We start from the raw sequence: 26,055 nt of genomic DNA on the forward strand, positions 1-26,055 counted from the left end.
TATTTTCATGGTTTTTTATCAAACAGCATTGAAGCGAAGAAGGGCCAAGAAAATGAAGCACTGCCTAACTTCAGCAGTGGGCTTTGGCCACTTTTTGGGTAAATCATGGGCTTATAAGTTCTTAGTTGGCCCAAACCACTCAATGACAAGTTGTTTTTGGCAAAAACCACTTGGTGACAATTGACAATTACTTTCTCGAAAAAAATTAATTTTTTAATTCTTTAACTATAGCCACTACCAAAAGAAAATATTGCTCATTCGAATTATATCCCACTGCTATTAGCAATAGTTCACCATAAGGTTCCTTCAAAAAGCATTCATCTAAGCCAATGATTAGTTGACATGCTACTAAAAATCCTATCTCAATAGCATCCAAATAAAGATATAATTTTTTAAATCTTGGTAGTCTCTTTCAATAAAGGGATGTTTTGTGAAAATTTTAAATGTAGTCTTAAGACTTTTTTAGAGTATCTCATTATTGTAACCCCACAATCTCTTACACTCATCTATAAAATCACCTTCAATATCTAGTTTGCTCTTCTTTGCGCTTAATAAGCATTAGATATTGATACATCTGCCATATAATCCTCTCTAATTGTGAATATCACATCTCTAAGACTCATATTCTTATTTGTCTTCATTCTACCTTTGATCTTTTTTTACACTCATTTAGTTGAAACGTTTATAGAACTAAAAGTTACACCACAAATATGTTTTAAATTATAAGTCCTCAGATGATATATCACGGGATTCCTCTCCTTACATGCAAATTTTAGCCAATCACAACGCACACACTTTATACAACACCTCATACTATTATTTTTAATGTACATTGTTTTGTACACATTTTTAAGAGAATACTCCTTGACAGCTTCCTTAAATTCATCAATTGAGATGAACTCCATTTCACATTCAAAGATATAATCTTTGCACATTTCGTTTGGATTATACTTTTTGTAGCTACTAACTAGTCATAGCACCAGCCTCTTCCAAATCCAAATTAGATTCATCTATAGATTCTATTGAATTAGTTTTGTGATTAGATGATAGGGAGCTTACATCTTCATCAACCAGTGTCAAGGCATCCACATCATCTAATGGCATGTTATCTTCTTTGAAATAAGTATGATCATCATCCTCACCACTAAACTCATTATCTTTATAACTTGAACAATCATTACTTCGTTCATAACTCCCTATTTTTTTATCATATGGTTAGACATCACATAAATAACACAAATTATATTACAATATTACTATTAGTCAAAGATATATGCTTACCTATGCCAGTTGAGGCATCCATGTATTTGACACTTTATATACTCACGTTGGAAAAAAAAAAAAAAGACTAAAAACAAATTACATTGAACATTTAAAAGCCACCTACTACCACATATTATTAAATTCACACTCTTGGACTGCTAGATAAAGCCAAAGCCAAGAAACATAATATCTATAAGATATTAGGATGATACAAATACCCAAATGACTTGGTGGGACCACTAAAGCTTTTTGCCATATTCACTTGCAGTTGCCTAACTCGCACGTCAACGAACAAAGCTTCAAGTGGACCCTTGAGTTTAGAAAGCACATGGATACACTATTACAAAGAAAACCTTTTTCACTTACCAATATCCCTTCATTGCACTTGCTTATCTCTCTACTCTTGCTTCGTCTTCCTTATCTCTGTGCTCCTGTATTCTTCTTTGCATCTTCCTCTTCTTTGCTCTTGCTTACGTCTTTTCTTCATTGCGTCTGGTCTTCTTCTCTCCATGGCGTCTCCACTATTCTTCTTCATCGCCTCTAGTCTCCTTCTTCGGCGCCTCTTCAGTGCTAGTCTTCTCTTCTTCGTTGCCTTTATCCATTTTTCTCTTTGCAAACCCTACCCACTAATTCCTTTGGCCTGCCTTCGATTTTTCTTTGTTAATTTCATAAAAAATTCTCCACATACATGACGTGGCAGCTATAGTGGCAATTACTAACAGTATCAATAACGTTTTTCTACACATAGGATGGCTGAGGTGTGAGGTAGGATGACGTACAAATGATAAGGATAATTTTTTTAAAAAAAATTAATAAATAAGGATTGAATTATAAATGAATCAACAGTTAAAAAATTAAGTCATAATAAATTATAGTTAAGGGACTGAATTACAAATAAATTATAAAAATTAAAGAATTAAAAGATTAATTTTTTTATTTTTTGATGTAAAGTACTGAAATATAATAAATTAATAAGTTATCTAAATCTAATTTCTTTTTTGAAGGAAAGAAAAAAGAGTTATCTAGATCTACAATGTTCACAATAGAAAAACTCAACACGGCATATCGGCAAACCACTTGATCTGACCATAGAGCTTTTATGATTTGAAGAAGAAAAATAAATAAATTTCTAATTACAATGATATTGAGAGAAGAAATTTTGGTGTTATTCAGAAAGTTTTTACTAATATTCCAATAAAAAACAACTTGGCTTAATTTTTGTCATCAAATTGCCATTTTTTTTATTAGTTATGCTTTGGTATTCGGTACTATCAACATATTTAAATTCAATATTGCTTTGCTAAAAAAAAAAACAATCAATCTTGACTTAGTCTCAACATTAACATGAAATGAATTTTTTGGCCTGAAAAAAAATGAAATGAATTTAGATTCATTTAAGAGACAAATTCAATAATGAGAGACACTGAAAGTTCATCCTAATTATCCATTTACAGCTCCAGTTAATTTTAGTCAAGTTTCATTGAAAAAATATGTAGATTTTTTTTTTTTGAGTTTTGCAGTCATTTTCAACTCTGTAACATTACGTATCCATAATTTTTTTTAATTTAAAATGCTTTATAACTAAGACTCAAAATCTTGATGTCCATTTTATCATCCTTCTCTCTTACTATTTTTACTATCTCAGCTTACATACAAAACGAATAGAAATAAACATTTGATTAAAAAAAGGATATATTTCTTTCTTATACTTCTCAACCTCTTGACTATTCTGGATGCTAGCTAAACTATACAAGAGTAAATTCTAAAATTCATTTGTCACTTGCCCAAAAGAAAAAAAGCCGGTGAACTTTTAAAATAAAAAATAATATATTTCAATTATTTTTCACAATGTAAAAATTACATATTTATATCTATTTTCCCCTTGAATGTCATGTTATCCCAAATATGCTACATCAAATGTCTTTGATTAACATATTAAGTTTGAAAAGAAATAATTCTTATGACAAATTTGCATTCAAAACTCAAACGTAATTATTGGCTTTGAGTATGTTTAGTGGCTTAATCTTGCTTGATCACTTTGGTGGGGCCTACGCTGAAGAAGGCGTGGAATTGAGTGGGACCAGGTTCACCCTTGAGCAATAATTTATGCGTGCGACCTTGCAAATCTTTTGTTATGTGAAACAAGTTTTTGTTTTTTCAACTGACATGGCCAAGGTCAAAGCCGTGTGATTACAAATAAATCAGGATAAACCTAAACATAAAACATTCCTTCAGAGAGAAGGTGAGTCATACAAAGTTATGTTCCAATCCTTCTAATGGCACTGATAAGAGGATGATATTAGCTGTATTTCCTTTGTATGAGATGAATTGCTTCTCTAGAGTCATAATGAACATTAACATGGAAGTAATTTTCTTCCTAACATAGAGTGAGCCTTTGAAGAATTCTTAGGAGTTTCGCAACAATATTTAAATAATAATTAAAATTTTTAATGAAATATTTTTTTTCAAATTTCTAAAAAATCAGGTGTATTTGGTTTGAGGGGAGAGGAGATGAGGGGGTTTAATGTTACCTTATATGATTCAAGAGGGGAAGTAATAAAAAATAATTATACATAAACAACTTTACCTTCATCTTATGAGTGTTGACATATCGAATAACTATATCCGTATTTTTTGAACTTATTATAAAGGGTATATTGGTCAGGGTATGGCAAATTCTACCCCTCTTCTCTCAATCCTCCCAACTCCCTTTCCCCCTCCTCCAATTTTTCAAGCCAAACACCCCCTAAATGAATCTCTTGAAATAGCACCATTTGAATCTACCTAGTCATCCACATTCAATTTGACGCATCCTAAATATATGGGCAAAATCCATTTAGAGCAAATATCAATCTATCTTGTTATAAATGCTTTCATACAAGCTTTTGGGTTGATATCATTCATTATATTTTGAGAGCTAGCAAAAGCAATATTGTGATCAGATAGTTATTCATCGAAGCAGCGGCAGAGTTAAAATCTATATTCAAGGGTATAAGATTATTTAATTTAAAAATTAATATTTTTAAAATAATAATTATACTAGGATTAAAATTATAATAATATAATTAGATTGATCATCATTTTTCTTTTTCAAAAATTATTTGAACACATTAATATGATTTTTTACGTAAATATGTTCTTCATATTTTATTTTGATTATTATAATATTACATATTTAATAAGCTATTGAGTTCAAATATTTTTTATTTAGTTTAAGGAGTACAAAATATCAAGAATAGAAATTGTAAAGTTACAAAATTTACATACTATATTTATAATTTTTTTTTAAAGTAAAAGGTATATTTGCACATCCACACAAATGTGACTCAACCACTGCATTGAAGTGCAAGCCTTTGCACCTATCATTTTATATCTTCCAACAAATTGGAACAAATAATCTCTCAAAAGATTTTCCTTGATTCTAAGCCCCTTACTTCATATTCCATATAAACTGGTCCCGTAATTGGAGGGCAAAGAAAATATTAAGTTTGGAACACTTCACAAGTTTAATCCAAGGTACTTTAGAAGAAGCATCTAAAATTGGGTCGGATAAAAGGAAAAACAAGAAAAGCATCGTTAATAAGAAGAAGAAAAAAAATATTACAAAGAAGAAGAAGAAGAAGAAGAAACTTGTAATTAAGGAGGCGTGGTGCGGGCCCAAAAAAAAAAAAAAAACAGGTGTGGTGAAGTGAAGTACAGCTGGTAGAAGAAAACGACAATGTGCTACAAGTGGAAGTTGAAGTGCGTGTACGCAGCTGCTTCCCTCAGTCATTTAGTTTAAAGTAGACAGAATCGAAGGAATACTTTCACAAACCCAGCAAAGTTTTGACTTTCTACCAAAACAGTTAATTGTTAATATGGCAAATTTAAAAACAGGACATGCTTCCCCCTGACACCCTTCATAGTTCATACTTCATACTTCAATTTTATTAAAAAAAATTACATATAGAACCCTAATAAAAAAATTAATTGCCTAAAAAACTCGTTCATTTATAAATACTGAAATCTAACATGTAAATATAAAAATTTGACTTATAAATGGACAAATGAAATAATTTATTTATTGATTTGGGAGTTGATTATAATTAAAAAAAAAAGTGCCCGGATCAATGTACACGAAATACACTATATTTTTTTAATCTTAGCCTCTTAGGGCAGCGTAACTTGCTTTTATAATTTTTAAACATTAGGATTATATTGATGATTTAACATTAATTATAAGAAATCACATTATTTAATTATTTCATTGTTTAAAAATATAAGTCATTTTTAATCTTTTAAGATGTAATCATTATCTTTTTTTTAAAAGTGTCCCTATTGATAATAACTTTATGTTTATTGTAAAGCATTTAATAGAAGTGAATATGAAAAGATATGATTAATTTACAAATAGGTAACTATTTCATTAAGGAATAAAATTTAATTAAAAATTTTTATATTTTTTAACGGAGGTAATATATTTTATAAACAATGTCTCACCAATTCATGGTTCACATGAAAGTTCACAACTTTGGCTTTGCTCCATACAATTTTATTTAATTTTTACTTAAACTCTATAATTTAAAATTTCATACTTTATACAATTTTTAACGTCCCCCTTATTGTTTAAATTTTACAAGTATTTATTAAATATTGCAAATATAAATATTAAATAAATTAACTCTTTGTTTACTAAAAAAATTAAAATTAACTCACATATATATAAGTTAAAAATTTTATTTAATTATTTTCGATGCAATCATTAATTCATACATGCAATAAATGGATATTAATTGTTGAGTGTATCTAGATTCTAGACTTAATTCCCAGAAGAACTTTTCTTTTTCTCACGAGATGCGCTTGACACATTTCCATTTTACACTCAAAGGTGTCAGCACTCGAGTCGCCAAGATGTCGTTTGCAACTTTAATTGCCGTTTCTATATATTACACCCAAATTCAGGCTTTCGGTGCTTCTTATCATCACTTCTCACTGATCTCACTTATTCTCCTTCACGCTCCATCGTCTTCCTCTTCCTCCTCATCACCATCATTAGTACGTTGCGTTCTTCATTCTGCAATCAGAAGCACGGAGTGATGGATCCTCCATTGATGATGAAGACCTTCGTTCTTCAGGCACTCATCATGCTGGCCATCGTCTCAGTGACGATGCTGAGCTGTGAAGCGCAGAGTCTTCAGCTTCGAGTGGGTTTCTACTCAGAAACATGCCCAGACACAGAGGCCATTGTGAGAAGCGTGGTGAACGACGCCGTTTCTTCGGACCCGAACATGGCGGCCATCTTGCTCAGACTTCACTTCCATGACTGCTTCGTTGCGGTGTGGTGTATACTGTATACTGATCAGTTTTAATTTAAGATGTGTTTGGTTGGAGTGAATTGTTAATGAATGAATGTGTGTGTGTGTGTGTGTGTGATGTGTAGGGATGTGATGGGTCGATTCTGATAGAGAACGGGGAGGAATCGGAGAAGAATGCGTTCGGGCATCAAGGAGTGAGAGGATTTGATGTGATAGAGAGAGCCAAGACTGAATTGGAACAGACATGCCCTGGTGTCGTTTCGTGCGCTGACATTGTCGCTTTAGCTGCCAGAGACGCCGTCGTCTTGGTACTCTTCCCTTCATTCATTTCTTGCTACTTCCGCCGGGACGTCGTTAACATCTTACCACTAAATATTAATACATATTGATAATATTCCACCATTCTGGAAACAAAAATAATTACAAAAATAAATTAATTAATGCCGTATTATATATTTTGAATTAAGTAAAATTTTTAAAAGATGTCATTTATATTATAATTAGAACGGAGTGTATATGTACTATCATTGAAATTATTATCCCTCACTTACTTATTAGTATTAGGAGGAACTAAGAAAAATTAGTTATATCATTGGGATAATCTACAAATTGGATAATCTACAAATTATTTTGATTTTCATTTTTACCTCATAAATATTATAAATTTAAAAAATAAATATTTCTTAAATATACTTTTGAATGCAATTCTACATTCCACGATATAAGATACTTTAAAAAAATTAAAATTTATTAAATAGACTTATTATAATATTATCTATTTTCTCTCTTTAATAATTAGATGTAGATTTAAAGTTATTAAATGAATGATATTTTTAAATATTTATATTTATATTTAAAAAAAATAAAATTGTTGAGCGTATTTAATAATATTTATTGATTATTGGTATGTAAAATTTTATTCAAAAATATCTTATCCCTCCTGGAAAATTGAAAGAAATGTTGTATCTAAAATAAAGCAAATAATTTATATTTAGAACCATAAAACTCCCCTAAAAGAAGACTAATATCTAACACCAAAAAACACACCGTCGTGTGTTTGTCTTATCACAAGATATCATGGCACTTAGTTGAAGAAGAAAACTGATCAGCTCCACAAAAATGTACTATTAAAAAAAAAACGAAGGAATTATGGATAAACGTGCTGGTCAAATGAAAGTTACTAGTAATTTCTGCGGCCTGAAGCTGATATTCAGGCTATAACAATGATCCCAAATTTCTTTTAATACAAGAATTCTCATACTTCTATATAGATAATGTTATTATATTTAAATTTATTATTATTATTATTATTAAATTGAAAGTTGTTGAAATGAAGGCAAATGGGCCATCATATGGGGTCCCGACGGGTAGGAGAGATGGATTGGTATCCAACAAATCGCTGGCAAATGAAATGCCTGACGTGTCTGACTCTATATTCCAACTCAAATCCAAGTTCCAAAACAAAGGCCTCTCTCCTAAAGACCTTGTCCTTCTCAGTGGTATGTCTCTCTCTCTCTCTCTCTCTCTGATTATATATATATATATATATATATTGTGAAGAAAGATATCACATGTGAAATAGAATTGCGTTTAATAAATGATATATAAAAAAATTGTTATTAGAAAAATTCATCTCAAAATCATCTACAGATTTTAGCTAGTTAGTATCTCAGTTATTGAAAATGGTTTTAAGGAATAAAAGTTTCTTACTAAAAAAATAATGTAAACTTAAAAATTCATATTCATAAATTGGAATGTGTCCTTTTCTTGCCATTTCCATTTTTGACAAGCAAAGTTAGTAACATCATGGTTGTCTTAAGAAGGTAAAGTTATATGAATTTAGCCAAAATAAGAAAAATAGCACACATTAGCCAAGCAAAGACACATAGCCTAGTCCTAGTCACACTATTCTATATTTACTAATTGGAACAATTAATTACTTACATTCATCGAAACTTTGGAAATTTTAAGACATTGAATCTCATGTGAGACTTCATCATTTTAATAGGAAACGTATAAAATGAAACATTAATTTATGTGACGATGACAAGTTACTTGTCAACAACTTCATCTACTTATGGAGATTTTTTAATTAAATTCATTTTAGTTATAACAAGCAAATTACTTAAATTAATCGTATCTAGATATATCCATCAAAGTGAGTTTTGTTGCATAGCGTCTGCGTTCATGAACTAATAAATCATCTGGCGCCATAGATTTATTTATTATTTTATTTTTTTACATTGAGTAAGAAACGATATTCAAGAGTTTACTTTTTATTAAATGAAAATCACACTTTTAATTTTTATAGTTTTAGTCAAATTCTAATTTAGTCTTCATAGTATAAAAACATACTCTTCTGTTTAAAAATGTAAAGCATTTTTTGAAGAGTTGGATGTTAAAAAATGTAAAATATTTTTAGTCTTTCAAGGTATAATCATTTTTTTTTAAAAGTATCTTGATAATGACTTTATATTTATTGTAAGGTGTTTAACAAAAATAAATATAAAAAGATAGGGTTAGTTGAAAAGTAAGTAACTACTTTATTGAGAGTAAGATTCGGTTAAAAATATCTCATATTTTTGAACGGAGGAGTGTATTTAAGTACAGTAATATTTTGTCATGTGCGTAAGTTAATTTGATTTTGCATTAAGTTATTTTTTTTCATATTTTTGTCCACAATGTGCATATTTAAATGGTATATATAATGCAAAAATAATTGTATACATGAAATCTAATAAAATATTCACAGAATTTTAACATGAATCGAATTCCAAAATTAACAATTATGAGGACTTGCTTGTAATTTTTTAAAAAATTAGAAGGACTAAATCAATAATTGAATCAAACAATATATATTAAAAATATATTTTTCTTCTAATTTTATCTTTCTTTTCCCCCTAGATGTGTATTGTTCTCGCAATTACTTACATATCTTTGCATATATATTCATAATTATCTTGATTTATGTATGAAAATTAAACATTAGACAACAAAATTGTTACACGTTTAAACAATTGTTTAATTTAATTGCATTATTTTCTTCACATGTAATTAATTACTCACTAATTTTTTTTTTAAAAAAACAGCTGCTCATACAATAGGTACCACAGCCTGCTTCTTCATGACCAGAAGACTATACAATTTCATGCCGGGCGGCGGATCCGACCCATCGATCAGCCCAGAATTCCTGCCGGTGTTGAAGTCGAGGTGTCCGGAGAACGGTGATGTGAACGTCCGGCTGGCGATGGACGATGGGAGTGAAAGGGAATTCGACAAGCACATATTGCAGAACATAAGGGCAGGATTTGCAGTGCTGGAATCTGATGCAAGGTTAGCCGATGATGAAGACACAAGGACTGTCATAAACTCATACTTTGGTCCAATGTTTGTTCCATCTTTTGAATCTGAGTTTGTTGATTCTATTGTGAAGATGGGCCAAATTGGAGTCAAGACTGGTTCTCTTGGACAGATTAGGCGTACATGTTCTTCATTTAATTGAACTTCATTAAAGATGAAATCTATACAATTAGTGCTCGCCACTATATATATTACTCTCAAGTTTTCTAGGCTGAAGAGGGTATAAATAATTAAGTTGATGATTATGCTTTTTTTTAATTAATATTATTATATGTATAGTTTAAACGTTGTATTTTTTAAACATATGGTGTTTTAGTAATCATGAATTATTCTTGTACTATTTTGTGGTAGATTGTGGTTTTTGTGTTTTTTGGGCTTCCATAATACCGCCAAAAAAACAACTATTTGACAGAACTAATCTTGTTGATAATTTTTTTCATTACTGTATATTTATTAATGGCTGCATTGAATTTGGGCCTAACTTTGGTTCGATTTTGAAATACCATTTAAATTTAAAGTTAAGTAGTATATAGTCCAACATTGGGAACTTTTTTATATAAAAAAAATTGATACTTTTGTTTATGTTTAACATAATCTGTAAAATGTTCAAAATAATCGTTATAAAAAGTTATTTCCTATTGTACCAAAAAAATTTATAGGCTTAAAAAAAGCTCAATACTTGTAATCATTGGTATTTTCTAGACATAGCAAGAGGCTGATTAGGGTTTAGTCTTATTATCTTCGCGAATAAGAAATAACTTTTCTCAATTTCTTTTTTTTTAACAAAATTTAAGTTAGTTGGGTATGGGAATTAATATAGCTGTGCTTGTGTACCTTTCAAATTTGATGTCAAAGATCTTTGAGAGGTGCAACACTTATTGGACTTCAAGGAAATGGAGCAAAGAAGACAAACAAGGGAGAAAATGGAGCAAAGGCAGAATTGAAGGCACAAGAAAAAAAATGAAAACATGAAATTAAAATCGGTTTATCACAATTCGACCTGTTTATTTTCAACGGTGGCTAACTGAAGTTGTACATGTCTCTGACAAAAATTATTACACACTATAATCTCACATGCAGATCATTTTCACACATATAAGAATCTGATTCTTTTTCGTCTACTAGTTTACGAAGTTGCGAAGAATATATTCTCTTGTGTATGCTAAGACTTGGCGTTGCATGTATTCTCTTGGGCAAATGCAATGTCAAGTCTAAATTGCTAGAGCTACAGCGGTGTCACGTCCACAATGTAGCTACAACAAATTTTTTTAAAAAAAATTAAAGTGAAATCAAATTGACAAAGGTCGATTTGACTTTATGACATTTTATTCTTTGAAATTGGTTTCCATGAAGCCAAGTTCAATATATATATATATATATATATATTAATAAAAAACATTTTTGACAAACTAAAATTGGGTTGGCAGAAGGCAATTGGCTTATTTGTAGTATCTTGAGAAAAAATGTTCAAATTATAACATAAAAAGAATTTCTTTTTTTTTTCCGTAGCGTTTCAGTAAAAAAGCTAAAAGAAATTATACTTTTGTTATGTACAATATAACATATATAAAAGGTCCAAAATAATTGACATAAAAGGTCATTTTTTGTTGTACCAAAAGCAATCCATAGGCTTAAAAAAACTCAATACCTATAATCGCTGGTATTTTCCAGACACAGCAGCATGTTGATTAGGGTTTGTACTCTTACTATCTTCGGTATTAAGAAATAACTGTTCTCAATTTATTTTTTTAAATAAAATTTGAGTGAATTGGGTATCCAGAATTTATCAGGATGATGACATATCATGTATCTGAAATTAGTATTTATAACTCATCCACTAATAAAGTTATCATATTAACAGTGAAATTTGAATCCACAATTTTAATTTATTATATGCCAAATCCTAAAAAACTGAACCAATATTTGCTGACAACTTTTCTCAGTTTCTATTTAGCACACATATATAAGAATTTGTGAATATTTTATATTTTAAATATTTTGGGAAAAAATGACATAAAAGTTAATTTTTTAATTAATTCACTCTTAAATTTGATTGTTCTGATATTTAACATAATTATGTAACATAGAAAATAATAAAGAACTAGAGAGATATCATTTTGAGCGATATTGACCATGAATTAGAAAGGGGGGAAAAACTAAAGACTCTTTAGCTTGAAGCATTTGAAAAGGTCAGAAGGGAAACAAAAAATGTCTCTCCCAAGTGCTAAATATAGAAGAACAAGACAAGAATATCTCACAAAATTCCCAAATTTTAATGCTGAAAAAGAGGGTCATATGGTTGGATAATCTGAAATTAACGAGAAGGAAAAAATAATAATGCTTTGACCCGATAAGTAAAAAAAAAACAGAGGAAAGGAAAAAAGGGAAAGAGCTGTGAATATCGAAACAATTCGATTCTCTTTCCTTCTTCTTTCTTTCCTCTAAGGTTTGAAATTAACAGAAAGGGAGGAAAAAAAAAACTTGGGAATTGCTCTGAGTTTGGGTCTTTGCATGCAAAACGATTCATGAATAATACAGGAGTGATTTTCATGGCACCTTAGTCCTTTTACATTAATTCAGGTATCTTATCTATTTTCTGCACTTTGAATTCGAATTAGAGCGAGTCTCTTGCATTTGCATGGAGTTTAAGATGACACGTACCGAGTTCATCACGGCTTCGTACAATTGATTTGTTCTGTAATTTGTTCATAGCTTCTGACTAAAGGGTAAAATCTGTGAATGCCTTGGCTCTGTAAGTTATGTAATGTTTGTTTCAAGGAGACAAATAAGTTTTAAGAAATAATAATTATTGCTTAATTAGAATGAGAATCGTGCATGGGCATGAAATTTGCGAGAAACTTGTTGTTCATGGCTTGTGAATAATGTGATTTTTCACGGTAATTATTATTTATTCAACCAGGATCATATCTCTTTTCATTAGATGAATGTCATTTTTATTCTTAAATAAATTTTTTGTTGTTTGATCTAATAAAGAATGGGAGCCTTGCTATCATCTTTTTTTTTTTTTTTTTTGGGTGTAAGCATTTGCACCCTCCGCAAGATGACTTTCGAGTCATTTGCAAGAGATGATTTGCCTCTATAATGTAAAATTCTTATGACTTCGGACATTTTATGATTTTGTCTTACTGCACAGTTTTCTGTGAACTTGTATTATGAGAAATGCAAAAAAGTCATCCTGTCTCAGTTAACGAATTTTTCAAATTTAAAATAATTATTTTCATATCAATTTTTATTTCATTTGAAAATTATTATTTTTGATATGTTAATGAAAATATTGTTTGAATATTTATTGAATTGATTTGAAAGTCCATTTGAGATTCAATTAAAAGTTCATTTAACACATGCAGCTTTACTTTTAACTTTTAAAACATGAATTGAAGTTAATTTCAACTCATTCTTCTATTATCTAAAAAAATTTTCAGCTTCTCAAACTAATTTTTCTAAACCAAATATAAATGAAGTTTTAACAAATCAACTTTTAATATGTAAGAGGATTTTTACCAAACTGAAAATTAAACACACGCTGAACCCAAGATAACTTTTTATGTTCAAAATTATCTTTTCATTTCATTTTGCAATCGAAGAACACACTGTTTCGTTTCCTTGATAGTTGATAAGATTTTTTTTTTTGGGTTGCAGGAGACGTCTCTACGAAATCCAGAAGCCACCATAGCCCGTATATATAGATCGTGACCACGTTAACAAATGACGAGCAAGATCTGGAAAGAGGCACTAGGAGCAGTGAAGGATCAAACAAGCATCGGCTTGGCCAAGGTCGGAAGCACCACCTCCGTCGCCGATCTCGACGTCGCCATAGTCAAGGCCACCAAGCACAACGAGACTCCCGCCGACGAGAAGCACATCAGAGAGATCCTCAGCTTAACAAGCTATTCCCGCTCCAACATCAGTGCCTGCATCTCCGCCATCTCCCGCCGTCTCAGCCGCACTCGGAGCTGGACCGTTGCCTTGAAGACCCTCGTCCTCATCCAACGTCTTCTCCAAGAAGGCGATCCCGCCTATGAGCAGGAGATCTTCTTCGCCACCCGCCGTGGCACTCGCCTCCTCAACATGTCGGACTTCCGCGACAGCTCTACGGCCAACTCGTGGGACTTCTCGGCATTCGTGAGGATGTATGCGTTGTACTTGGATGAGAGGTTGGAGTACAAGATGCAGAACAAGAGAGGAAGGAGAAGCTCATTTGGGTACGAGGATGAAGACGAGGATGTAAGGGACAACAGGGATAGATATATAGTTACCTATAGGGACAGAGACATAGAGAAGAATAGATCAGAAAGCTTGGGGAGGTCTACGCCACTGCAGGAGATGAGGACAGAGGCAATGTTCTCTAAGATGCAACATTTACAGTTATTGCTCGAGCGATTCTTGGCCTGTCGTCCCACAGGTTCAGTTTGTTTGTATTTCATATTACATTTTGCAACTTTGCCTCACCATGCATTTGATATGTGTATGTATGACTGCTGCTTATTATTCTTCTTCTTGCTATCACAGGTGAAGCAAAGAACCATCGAATTGTGATGGTGGCTCTCTACCCTATATTGAAGGAGAGTTTCCTAATATATTATGATATGACAGAAATTTTGGGTATAATGATCGATCGTTTCGAGGACTTGGAGGTTCAAGATTGCAGCAAGGTTTATGACATTTTTTGTCGTGTCGGAAAGCAGTATGACGAGCTAGATCTCTTCTATGCATGGAACAAGAGTATGGGAATCGCGCGCTCTTCGGAGTTCCCGGACATCGAAAGGATTACCTCGAAGAAACTCGAGGTCATGGATGATTTCATCAGAGAGAAATCCGATACGGCACAGTCTAGAAGGAATGCTAAACATCAGGAAGAGAAGATTGAAGAACCAGAAAAGCCAGAGCCACCACAAGAGGATATGGATGCAATCAAAGCACTACCACCACCAGAGACAATAGTGGAACCAGTAGAAGAACCCAAAATGGAGGAACCAAAAGTTGTGCAAACAGAAGGTGACTTGTTGCACTTAGGAGATGATGACACGGTGACAAGAGAAGAACATGAGGATAAACTAGCCTTGGCTTTGTTCGACGGTGCAGGGCCGACGACTGCCGGGGCTTCCGGTACCACACTAGCTCTTCCATGGCATGCTTTTGAGGATGGTTCAGATTGGGAAACAACATTGGTGGAATCAGCTAGCAAATTGTCAAACCAGAAGCCAGCATTAGCAGGTGGACTTGATACACTATTGTTGGATGGGATGTACAACCAAGCAGCTACAAATGCAGCCATTCAAGGGTATAACTACGGAGCCGGAAGTGCCAGCAGCATGGCTCAAGGTTCAACTGGAAGGCCGGCGATGCTTGCCTTGCCCGCACCACCGTCAGATTCTTCAGGATGGGTTAATAATGCAGACCCATTTGCTGCTTCAATGGCTGTGGCACCTCCAGCATACGTTCAGATGTCAGAGATGGAGAAGAAACAGAGATTGTTGATGGAGGAACAACTATTGTGGCAACAATATGCAAGAGATGGCATGCAAGGACATGGGATGACAAGGATGCAACCTAGTAATTACATGGGAGGTTACCCAACAAGCTTTGGAAACTACTATCACTAACTAGGATGAATTTTCTCTAGTTTGTACCATATTAACACCACTCTCCTGCTTCCTAAGTGTCTGAAAACTTTCCAGCGGACTAAACAAGATGAAGGTCAGTGTAATTAAATAGTGCCACTAAATGATCACTCCAAAAAAAATTTCAATTGGCGCTTGTTCACTCTTTTTTTCCCCTGGTGTATGCCAATTTACATTAGTGACAGAAACCCTCCATCTTAAATAAATGACTCAGAAAACAAGATAATGAAAACCGAACGAGTCACTTAATCGATCAACACACTAGTTTTAAGAGTTGACGATCAAAACTGAAGTCTGACCGTGATCAAAACTACTTCATCCGAATAGATTAACTCTCATCTCCATACTATGCTTAAAACAAGCAATTGAGTCTAATTATAAATGCATCAGAACACTCCCAAATTATATGGAGCATCTTGAACACTTTGAACACTTTCTTTATGAGCAGAAAGTAATAGACCACTCAAACCCGCAAATATAAGAAATGTAGTGACAAAAGTAAGCAGGACTTCAATTAAGCTAAAGTGTAAACAACTTTCAGCTTCAATTATCATGAAACTTGTTTAGGCTTGGAATAATTTACGTATATCACATTGGATTTTAATTCTAACCATTCTGGTACGAAATAGACCCAGAGACCGTTTCATTTAAGACCAAAATAAAGGAAAATACATCTTCCATTCAAAACCTCAAATTTTAAGAGGAACAGTATCAAAATTGACTGCAGATTTGACCGAGGTTCAGTTAAGTGAACCCAAAAAATCTAGTGAAAACACTACGTTACATGTAAGAAATGTAAGCGAAGACAATGTCCCATACTTTAAAAGAAAAAAAAAAAAAGAAAAGCCAAACATAATAGCAAAAGCCAGCAGATCCTATTTCTCCACCTAAAACAGAGAGGTTCCCTTCCCCTTCTTATCACCACCAATCTCAAAATGCTTACATCTCTGCAAAATATAATACTGAATTAGCCATCACTGACGAATTCTGACTCATAACAAAAACATAATCATCCTATGATCTACTAACCTTGATTGGGTGTTGGGATACATGTTTGCACGCCTGACACTGCAGCCTCAAGACGATTTTCTTGGTGGTTTTTGCCTAAGTAATAAAAAGCAATGAGAACCACATTAAATTAGGAACAAGTCACAGATAACTAACTCACGAACCACTGTGGGACGCAAATTATATGAAAAAAGGGCATTTAGCATGCCTCAACAATTTGTCACAGAAACAGCAACTTGACTATACCTTCTTGTGGAAGACAGGCTTTGTCTGGCCACCATATCCAGACTGTTTGCGGTCATAACGGCGCTTACCCTGAGCTGCAAGGCTGTCTTTCCCTTTCTTGTATTGTGTTACCTTGTGTAAGGTGTGCTTCCTGCATTCTTTACTCTTGCAGTAAGTCTTTTTGGTCTTTGGAACGTTCACCTGCAGGAAAATTGTCTCATTGCATGTTCTTATATATGCATAAATCAGTAACACTATCAACAGAAGTAAAAAATTCTTAACTCCTGATTCATATCTGAACTAAAGTCTTTCCCACACACGCAATACCTTATGGTGATTATAATGAAATAACAGGGTAAACAACTAAAACGTTTCAACATGCTAGTAGGGCACTAATTTCCAATTGATGTCAAAAAAAATTGAAAAGGATCAACCCTAAACAAGCATTGCAAAGTGAGCTTCAGGCACTGAAATCCCAATAAAGGACAAGTAGCAGCAACACCACTACTGATAGGGAACAGTTTAATAACAGATTGAAAAGGAAAAAAGCTCACCACATAATAAATGCCAAGATAAATTTTCAGCTAAAGGTAAGTGGATAAACAATAAAATGATGCATAATAAATATTTCAGGACTTCTTGCATAAACAGAACGGCACAAAAAAAGAAGACAATGTTCATACTTCTTGTTAATCGATTGAGGTTATCAAATTGAGCTAAACGGAAATCAAAGATGAAAAACTCCAGGCTACTGTGACTTCATGGCATTTGAGAGACCGATTTTTCATGGTGTCAGAGATAACCAATTGTCAATTTTTATCTGGTAGTTCGAAATTATAGATCCATTTTTATTAGGCATTGAATTTGAACCTCTGAACTTCGGGCACAAACCAATGATTTTTCCTTTCAGTCGATACCTTGCCACTAGCGAACTTATACAACCAGTACAAAAACATGGTAAATCTAAAATGCCTTCAATCACATCCATCGTCAGCTACGACGAGACAACACAATATATTCAATCACTTGACGAATGAATTATTCCAAATGAACCCCACTTGGCATTTTGATAAGTAAAACGAAACAGGATGAAGTCAATAATACAGAAATTGAGAGTCGACGGAGATAGAGAAGGTTACCATGTCGACGGGAGGAAGGGGAGAGCTTAGCGGCCAAGAATATCAGAAATTTCAAGAATCAAACCGATGTGGAGGCGCCCGGCTATTATGTATTAGGGTTTGCTTCAGCGCTCCCCGCCCCCGCCCCCCCCCCCCTTTTTTTTAAGGAGGTTCAAAAACAAGATTGGGCTACATTTGGGCTTCGGAGTAAAGCATTGACAGCCAATAACTCGATGGAATAAACCACGTGAGTGTAGCGTAGTAACTATCTCACTTCATCTCTTAAGTATGTGGTGGGAGGTTCAATTCCTCACTCATGTGAATGGAAAGCACTCTATGGCCAGCCGTTACCCCGTGATGAAAGAATTAGTCACTGCTATTGACGGTGAATACCTTGAGCAATCGAAAAAAAAAGGCTCGACCGAATAAGTAATAAAGATAATTATTTCCATAAGTTTAAACTAATATGATTTTTTTATATTATTATTGATATTGATATTGAATCACGCAATTTGGAATATTTCTTAAAGTTAAAGCAGTCGTGCGAAATAATTCACAATATTCACAGTTTGTGAATAATTCTGATGCAATCTCTTTATCTTTTTATATATAGTTTCCTTTTTTTTATATTAGTGTGTGTATTAATTTTTCATAAAATTATTTTAAAAAATTTTAATTAATTTTATTTTTGTTTATATATGATCTATTAAATTTTCTTATATTATGTTTTGATTAATCAGGACTTTAATTTAAATAAAGTCTCTCATTTGGATACATAAAAATCTATGAATTTAAATTTGATATAAATCCAAATAAATTTTTATTATAATTTTTTATGATTCTAAATTATTTATATATCTTAGTCATTTGAAATTTTATTTTATTTGAAATTTAAGCCACTCCAGTACTCACATTCTCTTCATATTTTTATCATTGATATTTGATACCTTCGTCTCTCCCCCTCTTTTCTCACCTCTTGTTTCTTTTTATTGCCAATTAAATAATAAATTTAAACTTGTTATTCTCAATTTTTTTGTTTTTACTTCAAAGGTCATCCCATCTCTATTTTTCTTTTAAGATTTTTACACTATCTAAATGAATAATTTTAAATACTGAATTTTAAATATAATATTTAAATTATGCTTAGTTTTCCCTACTATAAAAACTGAGATTTAAAATTTAAAATTTAAATCTAAATCTATCATTTTAAATATTACGTTATATAAAACTAATATAATAATCCCATGTAAAAATGATAGATATTGAGTTGGTAAGATGTCCGTAATTTACTCTTTTTCAGCAAAGTTTTTTTTTTCCTTATTAAAAAGACAAATTAAATTGATTAAAGAGTTAGGGCACAAAAAGGTGGCCAATTCCAGAATCTTCCATTTGGGAATTCGCCAGAAGTAAACACTGATAAGAAAGATTTTAGAAAAGTTACAACCATAAAAGAAAATATCCTGCTCAATAGGATTTAAGAAAAAAATAAAAAGAAAATTTATATAATTTAAGCAATTTTTTTTAAAAAAACTAATGCAGTTTATTTTTCTTTTTATTAAAAATTTATTTTAAACATCTTTCTTAATTCTTATGAGTTAATTAGTGTTTTTTTAAAATATGAGACCAGAGTAAGTAAATTATCAAACTAGATGCAAACGCTTGAGGCTTCTAAGTCTTGAAAGTGGGTTTCAACAATTGTAATCCAAATAATGATTTCAAATATTCAGATCAAGATTTGGTTGAGTTTCAAGTGAAGATAACAATTTCAGTAATAATTAGTTAATGTTGTTCGTGATGCATGTAATTTGATGAAACTACACAAGGTATTTGTAAAAGGTTTCACAAGGGATGTGGAATCTCTCCATTTTTCTTTTATCATTTTCTCTCCTCTTCCCTAATCATAACCATTTATTAAATCTATAATTAAAATAGATTCACTACTTAATGTAGTGATGTCAATGGTGTTAAGATATTTAAGTTTAAATAGATTTAAAACGATGTGAAAAGTTCTATAACAAAAAAAATTATGCTTAATAAATAATATAAAATAAAAAAAATGACTCATAAATATCAGTTTTAAAGTTTTAAGTTAATATATGACATGCTTATGCTAATTTTGCTTATTTCTTGTCTCACCTATTCTTGAGTGATCACTCCCACAAATAGTTATAAATATATAAATATAGATAGATTTGAGGGGGCTAGCCCCACACTTTCCTCTTACCTCGTGTTTTATTTTTAATTTGACCCCTTTTATTTAGAGTTGAAAAAACAGCTCGGCTCAGCCTTTATAAGCCCAGCCATTGAGCTCAATTTTTTATTTTTCACCCATTTTCTGAAACCCTTATTTGAAAGGCTCAGGATCGAGCCTGTAAGCCATCTTCTGAAAAAAAATAAAAAATTAAAATAAAATTAAGCACTATAAATTAATTAAAATATTTTAAAATTAAAAAAATAAAAATTCTCATAATCTTTTAGAAATTAAACAATACACATTTAAAAGTCTAGTAAGAAAATTTAAATCTTGGTTAAAAAAAGTTTATTTTTTATAAATACACAAACATAATAATTATAAAAAAATAAAAAATATTAGAAATTTTATACTGTATAGTAATATTTATTAAATTATATCAAATCAATTTTAGAATAAATTAAAATTAATAATAATATAACATGTATAGGATCAGGGCTTTAGGGAAGCAGGTCATTCTTGACTTCAAACACGTGTTCTATTAAAAAAAATTAATAATAATATAATAGGGCTTGAAGGGCATTTCAAGCTCGATTTTACAAGACTTATCAAGGCCAGGTCCTCAAGGCTAGTTATTTTAAAAAAAAATTAATTCTTAAAGCTTGAATCCTTATTTAAACAAGATCTCTAAACCTAGCTCTACTTTCATTACATCATCCATCTGTCCTTGCAGAAGGTCTGGATTCTTGATGATCATGGAAATTTATTGCTGTTATTGAACATGTGTTTAATTAGAATTTGGATTTTTTCCCCAAAGTTTGTATACCTTTTATAATGTACTAATATAAAATATAATTTTAACTACATATTTTTCACCACAATTTATAAAAAAACTATGGTAAAATAAGGTAAAGTGGCAAAAATGTAACTAAGATAAAAAATGTAAGATTTATGGCTACAGACATACAATTCACTTGTCACCGTAAATGATTTGACAAGCCATTAAACAAATAACGTAATTAAAATAAATTATTAATTTAAATTTTAAATTTATATTATTAAGAAATATATATATTTAAATTTAAATTATTAGGAAATATATATATATATATATATATTTAACATGTCTCAGTTTATAATTCAAACATATAAATTTTAATTATTTTTAAAACAAAGATTATTTTTATTTTTATAAATATTTTATTATAAATATATAAATAAATTTAATTTTTCTAATTTCAGGCATAATTAATATGCCTAAAATCAGAAACCTGCATCTTAACGTCTGTCGCCGTAAGTATGTCTGATTTCAAGCATATTTAATATGCCTGAAATCAGGCAAACTTACGGCAACAAGCGTGATAAATGCCTGTCATTGTATGTCTGATTCAGGCATTAAATATGCCTCAATTTCATAAAAAATAATAATTAATTAATAATTAAAAAATTTACATAAATTTTTTTAGTTATTTAAATTTTTAATATGCTTGAATTCAGATATATTAAATGTGTCTAAATTTAGACATATTAAATTTAAACTATTAATTAAATTAGGATTATTTTAATTTTTATAAATATTTCTTCATTATATATATATATATATATATAAGTATATATGTCTAATTTCAGGCATAATTAATATGCCTGAAATTTGAAACCTAACGTCTGTTGCCATAAGTATATCTAATTTCAAACATATTGATTATGCCTGAAATCAGGCAAACTTACAGCAACAGGCGTGATAAATGCCTATCGCCGTATGTCTGACTCAGGCATTAAATATACCTCAATTTCATAAAAAATAATAATTAATTAATAATTAAAAATTTCACATAAAATTTTTTAGTTATTTAAATTTTTAATATGCCTGAATCTAAATATATTAAACGTGTCTGAATTTAGACATATTAAATTTAAACTATTAATAAAATTAGGATTATTTTAATTTTTATATAATATTTATTCATTATATATATATAAATTAAATATGTCTAATTTCAGGCATATTGATTATGCCTGAAATGAGGCAAACTTACGGCGACAGGTGTGATAAAGGCCTGTCGCTGTATGTCTGATTCAAGCATTAAATATACCTCAATTTTGTAAAAAATAATAATTAATTAATAATTAAAAATTTTACATAAATTTTTTTAGTTATTTAAATTTTTAATATGCCTGAATCCAGACATATTAAATGTGTCTGAATTTAGACATATTAAATTTAAACTATTAATAAAATTAGGATTATTTTAATTTTTACAAATATTTATTCATTATATATATATATATAAATTAAATATGTTTAATTTCAGGCATATTGATTATGCCTAAAATCAGGCAAACTTACAGTGACAGGCGTGATAAATGCCTGTCGCTGTAAGTCCATTATTACATATGGTGAAGGCGTTATTAACGCCTGTCGCCGTATGTGTTTAATAAATTCGTTTACCGCCAACCCTCAGCTTCCTCACTTGACCTCAGTTCCCAAAACGTTCATCGCAGCTTCCATTCCCATAAATCCCTCAACCGCTACAGCTCCAGCCCTCATTCCCCTAGCTCCTTTGTCCGCTGCAGCTCATCCCCTTTTCCCCCAGCTCTTTTGTCCGCTATCAGCTCATTTGCCCACAACTCGTTCGCCCACAGCTCCAACTCCAGCTCGTCTAGGTGCACATAGCTCCGTCGCCGCCTGCTGTCTTATTCGGCGCCAGTTAAAGGTCTTCCCCTCCTTTTTTTGCAGTTTATTATTATTTTTTGCAATTTATTTTTTTTGCAATTTATGTCATTTTTTAGCTTAATTTTCATCCTTTTTTTTAGTTTATTTTTTTTGCAATTTATTATTAATTTTTTTTGCAATTTATGTCATTTTTTAGCTTAATTTTTATCCTTTTTTGTAGTTTATTTTTTTTACAATTTATTTTTTTTTTTGCAATTTATGTCATTTTTTAGCTTAATTTTCATCCTTTTGTCTGGAATTTTTCATTTTTAATTTTGAAACTTAATTTTTATTTTTCTAATTATAATTATGCATATTTTTTTAATTTTAGTTTTGTTAAATTTAATTATAATCCATCATGCCTTGAGTTTAATTAGTTTAAATTTTGTTTTAAATCTTGGAGAATCTCTATTTATTGAGTTGTTGTGCAAGCAATTTTTTTTTAAATTACAAAATGTAAATTATTTGGGTGATACATTATTATTATTTTTTAATTGTGTGGATACTTAATTAGTAGATAATATCGTGCATTGCATTTAATTAATTGAAATTAGTGATTTATTAGAAATTAATAGGCTTAATTGGAGGGTTTAGTGCCCAGGGAATCTTAATTTATAAGTCGTTATGTTGCCAAATTTTTTAAAATTTCAAATCATAAATTATTTGTTAATATTTTAATTAGGTAATGATGAATCGTAGTTGGATAGATTCTGTGCAGACAAGTGATGAATATGAGAGAAGGGTAGATTAATTTTTGGAATTTGTAAAGAATAATGCTCCTAATGATAAAGGATTGTTCTATTATCCTTGTGCTAAATGTTTGAATGGGTTGTGATGAAGTCTTGTTAAGATTAAAGATCACCTAATTTGTTTTGGGTTCTATAAAGCGCACACACAGTGGGTGTTGCACGGTGAATCTAGAAAACGTAGTGTGCCACAAGAGGTGGATGATGATATGGATAATTTTGGTGTTCAAATATAGGATATGTTATGTGATATTAACGTTGAAGTTGTTGAGAAGGTGCATAAATATGATAACTTGTGCAATGATTTAGAAACTCTTTTGTATTCAGGGTGCACAAAATATACATGACTAACAGCAGTATTGAAGTTGTTTAACTTGAAAGCAAGATATGGGTTGAGTAATAAGAGTTTCATAGAGTTGCTCAGATTGTTGAAATAGATGCTTCCAAAGGGTAATACACTTTCTAGTAGTTATTATGAGGCCAAAAAAATATTGTGTCCAATGAATTTGGGGTACCAAAAGATACATGCTTGCCCCAATAATTGTATATTATACATAAATGATTTTGAAGAATTGGATGCATGTCTAGTCTGTAAGGTATCACGCTACAAAGTAAAAGAAATGGATGGTAGTGATGATTCCATTACTGAGAGGCCTCTAGCGAAGGTGTTGTGGCATCTTCCTATAATACCAATGTTTAAACGTTTGTTTGCTAATTCAAGTAAGGCAAAGAACTTAAGATGGCATGCTGATGAGAGAAAAATGGATGGCATGCTTCAACATCCAGTTGATTCTCCACAGTGCACCACCAACCGATACAACATAACCAAGTAAAGGTCGCGGTTGAAGAGGTTGTGGATGTCAATGCTCTTATGTTATTCCCTACTGAGAAGGTGCAAACAGTAGGATAAGCTGAGCATAATTTTATTATTTGGTTGAAGAGGCTAGCACAACAGGTTACCGATAAGGTATTTCTATATTTCTTAATTAACATTATAGGTATTTCTAATTTTTATTATATATTAATTGTAGGAACTCCTACAGTCAAAAGAATCTCTGGGTTCTAATCCCCAACAGGTGCAAGATTATTTAAAACAGTTGGCTTCGGTAGTGGTTGATATGGATGAATTTTCTGATAAAATAAAAGAAAGCAAAATGATTGTTGGGAAGCCTATTACTTTCAGAGTCACCAAAAAAGATATTAATGATCTCATTATTTTTTACTGGTTGGACTTAGTAATAATTCAAGTGTTTATTATGTAAGTGTTCATTTTTATTTCTAGATTAATATTTAATATTTTTATTTTCTTGCTAACATATTTTTTATTATCAAAGGTACCTCCATAAGATAAGCACCGAACTCGGTGTTAATTATAATTATGAGTTCTTGTCTCTACTTTTAACTGTAATTGGCAAAGTGAATCAAAGAGCTTCTTATATTGAAAAGATAATGTGTAGGTAAAAAAAGATGTGCTGGTTTTTCCCAATTATTGAAAGGTATTAAATTTTAAATTCATCCCTCAATTTAATAAAAATTTGCTTAATGATGTGATATTAATATAAATTAATATGTTGTAGTCATCATTGAATGCTTCCTGTCATTTGCTTGTATGAAAATACTATATACTGGTTTTGTTCACTACGAAGGGAAATAAGGATGATATGAAGTCTTTGATTGAATTGTAAGTCTTTAAATAATTCTATTTTGTGTTATTAATAATATATATTTAATATTTTCTAAGTGTGTATATTTGGTAAATAGATTATTAGCAACATATTGAAAATCAGCGGGAATGGTTGACAAGAAAAAGACTGAAATTAAGTGGGTGTAAATGCAAGTAAATATCTTAAATTTATTCTCTTATTAGAATGAAGATTATAATATTGATTTAATACATTTTATTATTTTTATTATCTTTATAGTGTCCTCAACAACTAGGAAGTGTAAAGTGTGGTTATTATGTAATGATTTTTATGTATGAAATCATCACTCAAGGTATTATTCACTCATTTGATTAGGTAATAATTTGCTAATAATGATTTATATTATGAAATTTGTCATATACTTGAGTTATTATTTATATATATTGTTATTAAAATTGTAGTACTTCTAAAATTTAGAGTCATATTCTAAGCGAGAGTTGAGACATATACGAAATCTTTAGTCTCATTTTTTCTTAGAATTAACAGGGCTAGAACAGAAATATTTTAGATATATGTATTGAAAATGAAGATTTTAGTTGAAATGTTTGTAATATATATATATATATATATATATTTGTATTGGCTTCTAGAGTTGCTATTTATGTATCAATGCAAGTTTTGTAAAAGTAAGGGATGTATATTTGTAATGAGCGTCCTAATTTAGGACTTAATCATTACACTAATCATAGTTAATCAAGAACTAACTCAAATGGATTATTCATTACGAGATTAATCTAAATAAATTCTTAACATGTATTTTTTTTACAAACTATTTAATACAAAGGAATCCCA

General features: G+C 30.9%; 3 protein-coding genes across 3 annotated transcripts; 2 read left to right on the plus strand and 1 right to left on the minus strand.

Annotated features, from left to right (window-relative positions):
* Window positions 1–6,140: 6,140 nt before the first annotated feature.
* On the plus strand, window positions 6,141–10,258 carry LOC129307077 (peroxidase 43). The gene is made up of 4 exons (XM_054947942.1): window positions 6,141–6,578; window positions 6,683–6,865; window positions 7,894–8,056; window positions 9,647–10,258. The coding sequence occupies exons 1-4, from the start codon at window positions 6,339–6,341 to the stop codon at window positions 10,057–10,059; spliced, it is 999 nt and encodes a 332-aa protein (XP_054803917.1). The 5' UTR covers window positions 6,141–6,338; the 3' UTR covers window positions 10,060–10,258.
* A 2,040-nt stretch (window positions 10,259–12,298) lies between these two features.
* Window positions 12,299–15,765, plus strand: LOC129307091 (putative clathrin assembly protein At1g03050). Its single transcript, XM_054947956.1, has 3 exons — window positions 12,299–12,497; window positions 13,578–14,340; window positions 14,448–15,765. The coding sequence occupies exons 2-3, from the start codon at window positions 13,644–13,646 to the stop codon at window positions 15,539–15,541; spliced, it is 1,791 nt and encodes a 596-aa protein (XP_054803931.1). The 5' UTR covers window positions 12,299–12,497; window positions 13,578–13,643; the 3' UTR covers window positions 15,542–15,765.
* A 372-nt stretch (window positions 15,766–16,137) lies between these two features.
* On the minus strand, window positions 16,138–18,062 carry LOC129306924 (60S ribosomal protein L44-like). Its single transcript, XM_054947740.1, has 4 exons — window positions 17,932–18,062; window positions 16,814–16,993; window positions 16,589–16,663; window positions 16,138–16,506 (listed from the first exon to the last, which is right to left on the minus strand). The coding sequence occupies exons 1-4, from the start codon at window positions 17,932–17,934 to the stop codon at window positions 16,447–16,449; spliced, it is 318 nt and encodes a 105-aa protein (XP_054803715.1). The 5' UTR covers window positions 17,935–18,062; the 3' UTR covers window positions 16,138–16,446.
* Between the last annotated feature and the right edge of the window lie 7,993 nt (window positions 18,063–26,055).

This window comes from Prosopis cineraria, unplaced genomic scaffold (genome assembly GCF_029017545.1).
Source record: "Prosopis cineraria cultivar Desert tree isolate PC_DT_omini unplaced genomic scaffold, ASM2901754v1 PC3, whole genome shotgun sequence".
In the NCBI taxonomy this organism is placed as follows: domain Eukaryota; kingdom Viridiplantae; phylum Streptophyta; class Magnoliopsida; order Fabales; family Fabaceae; genus Prosopis; species Prosopis cineraria.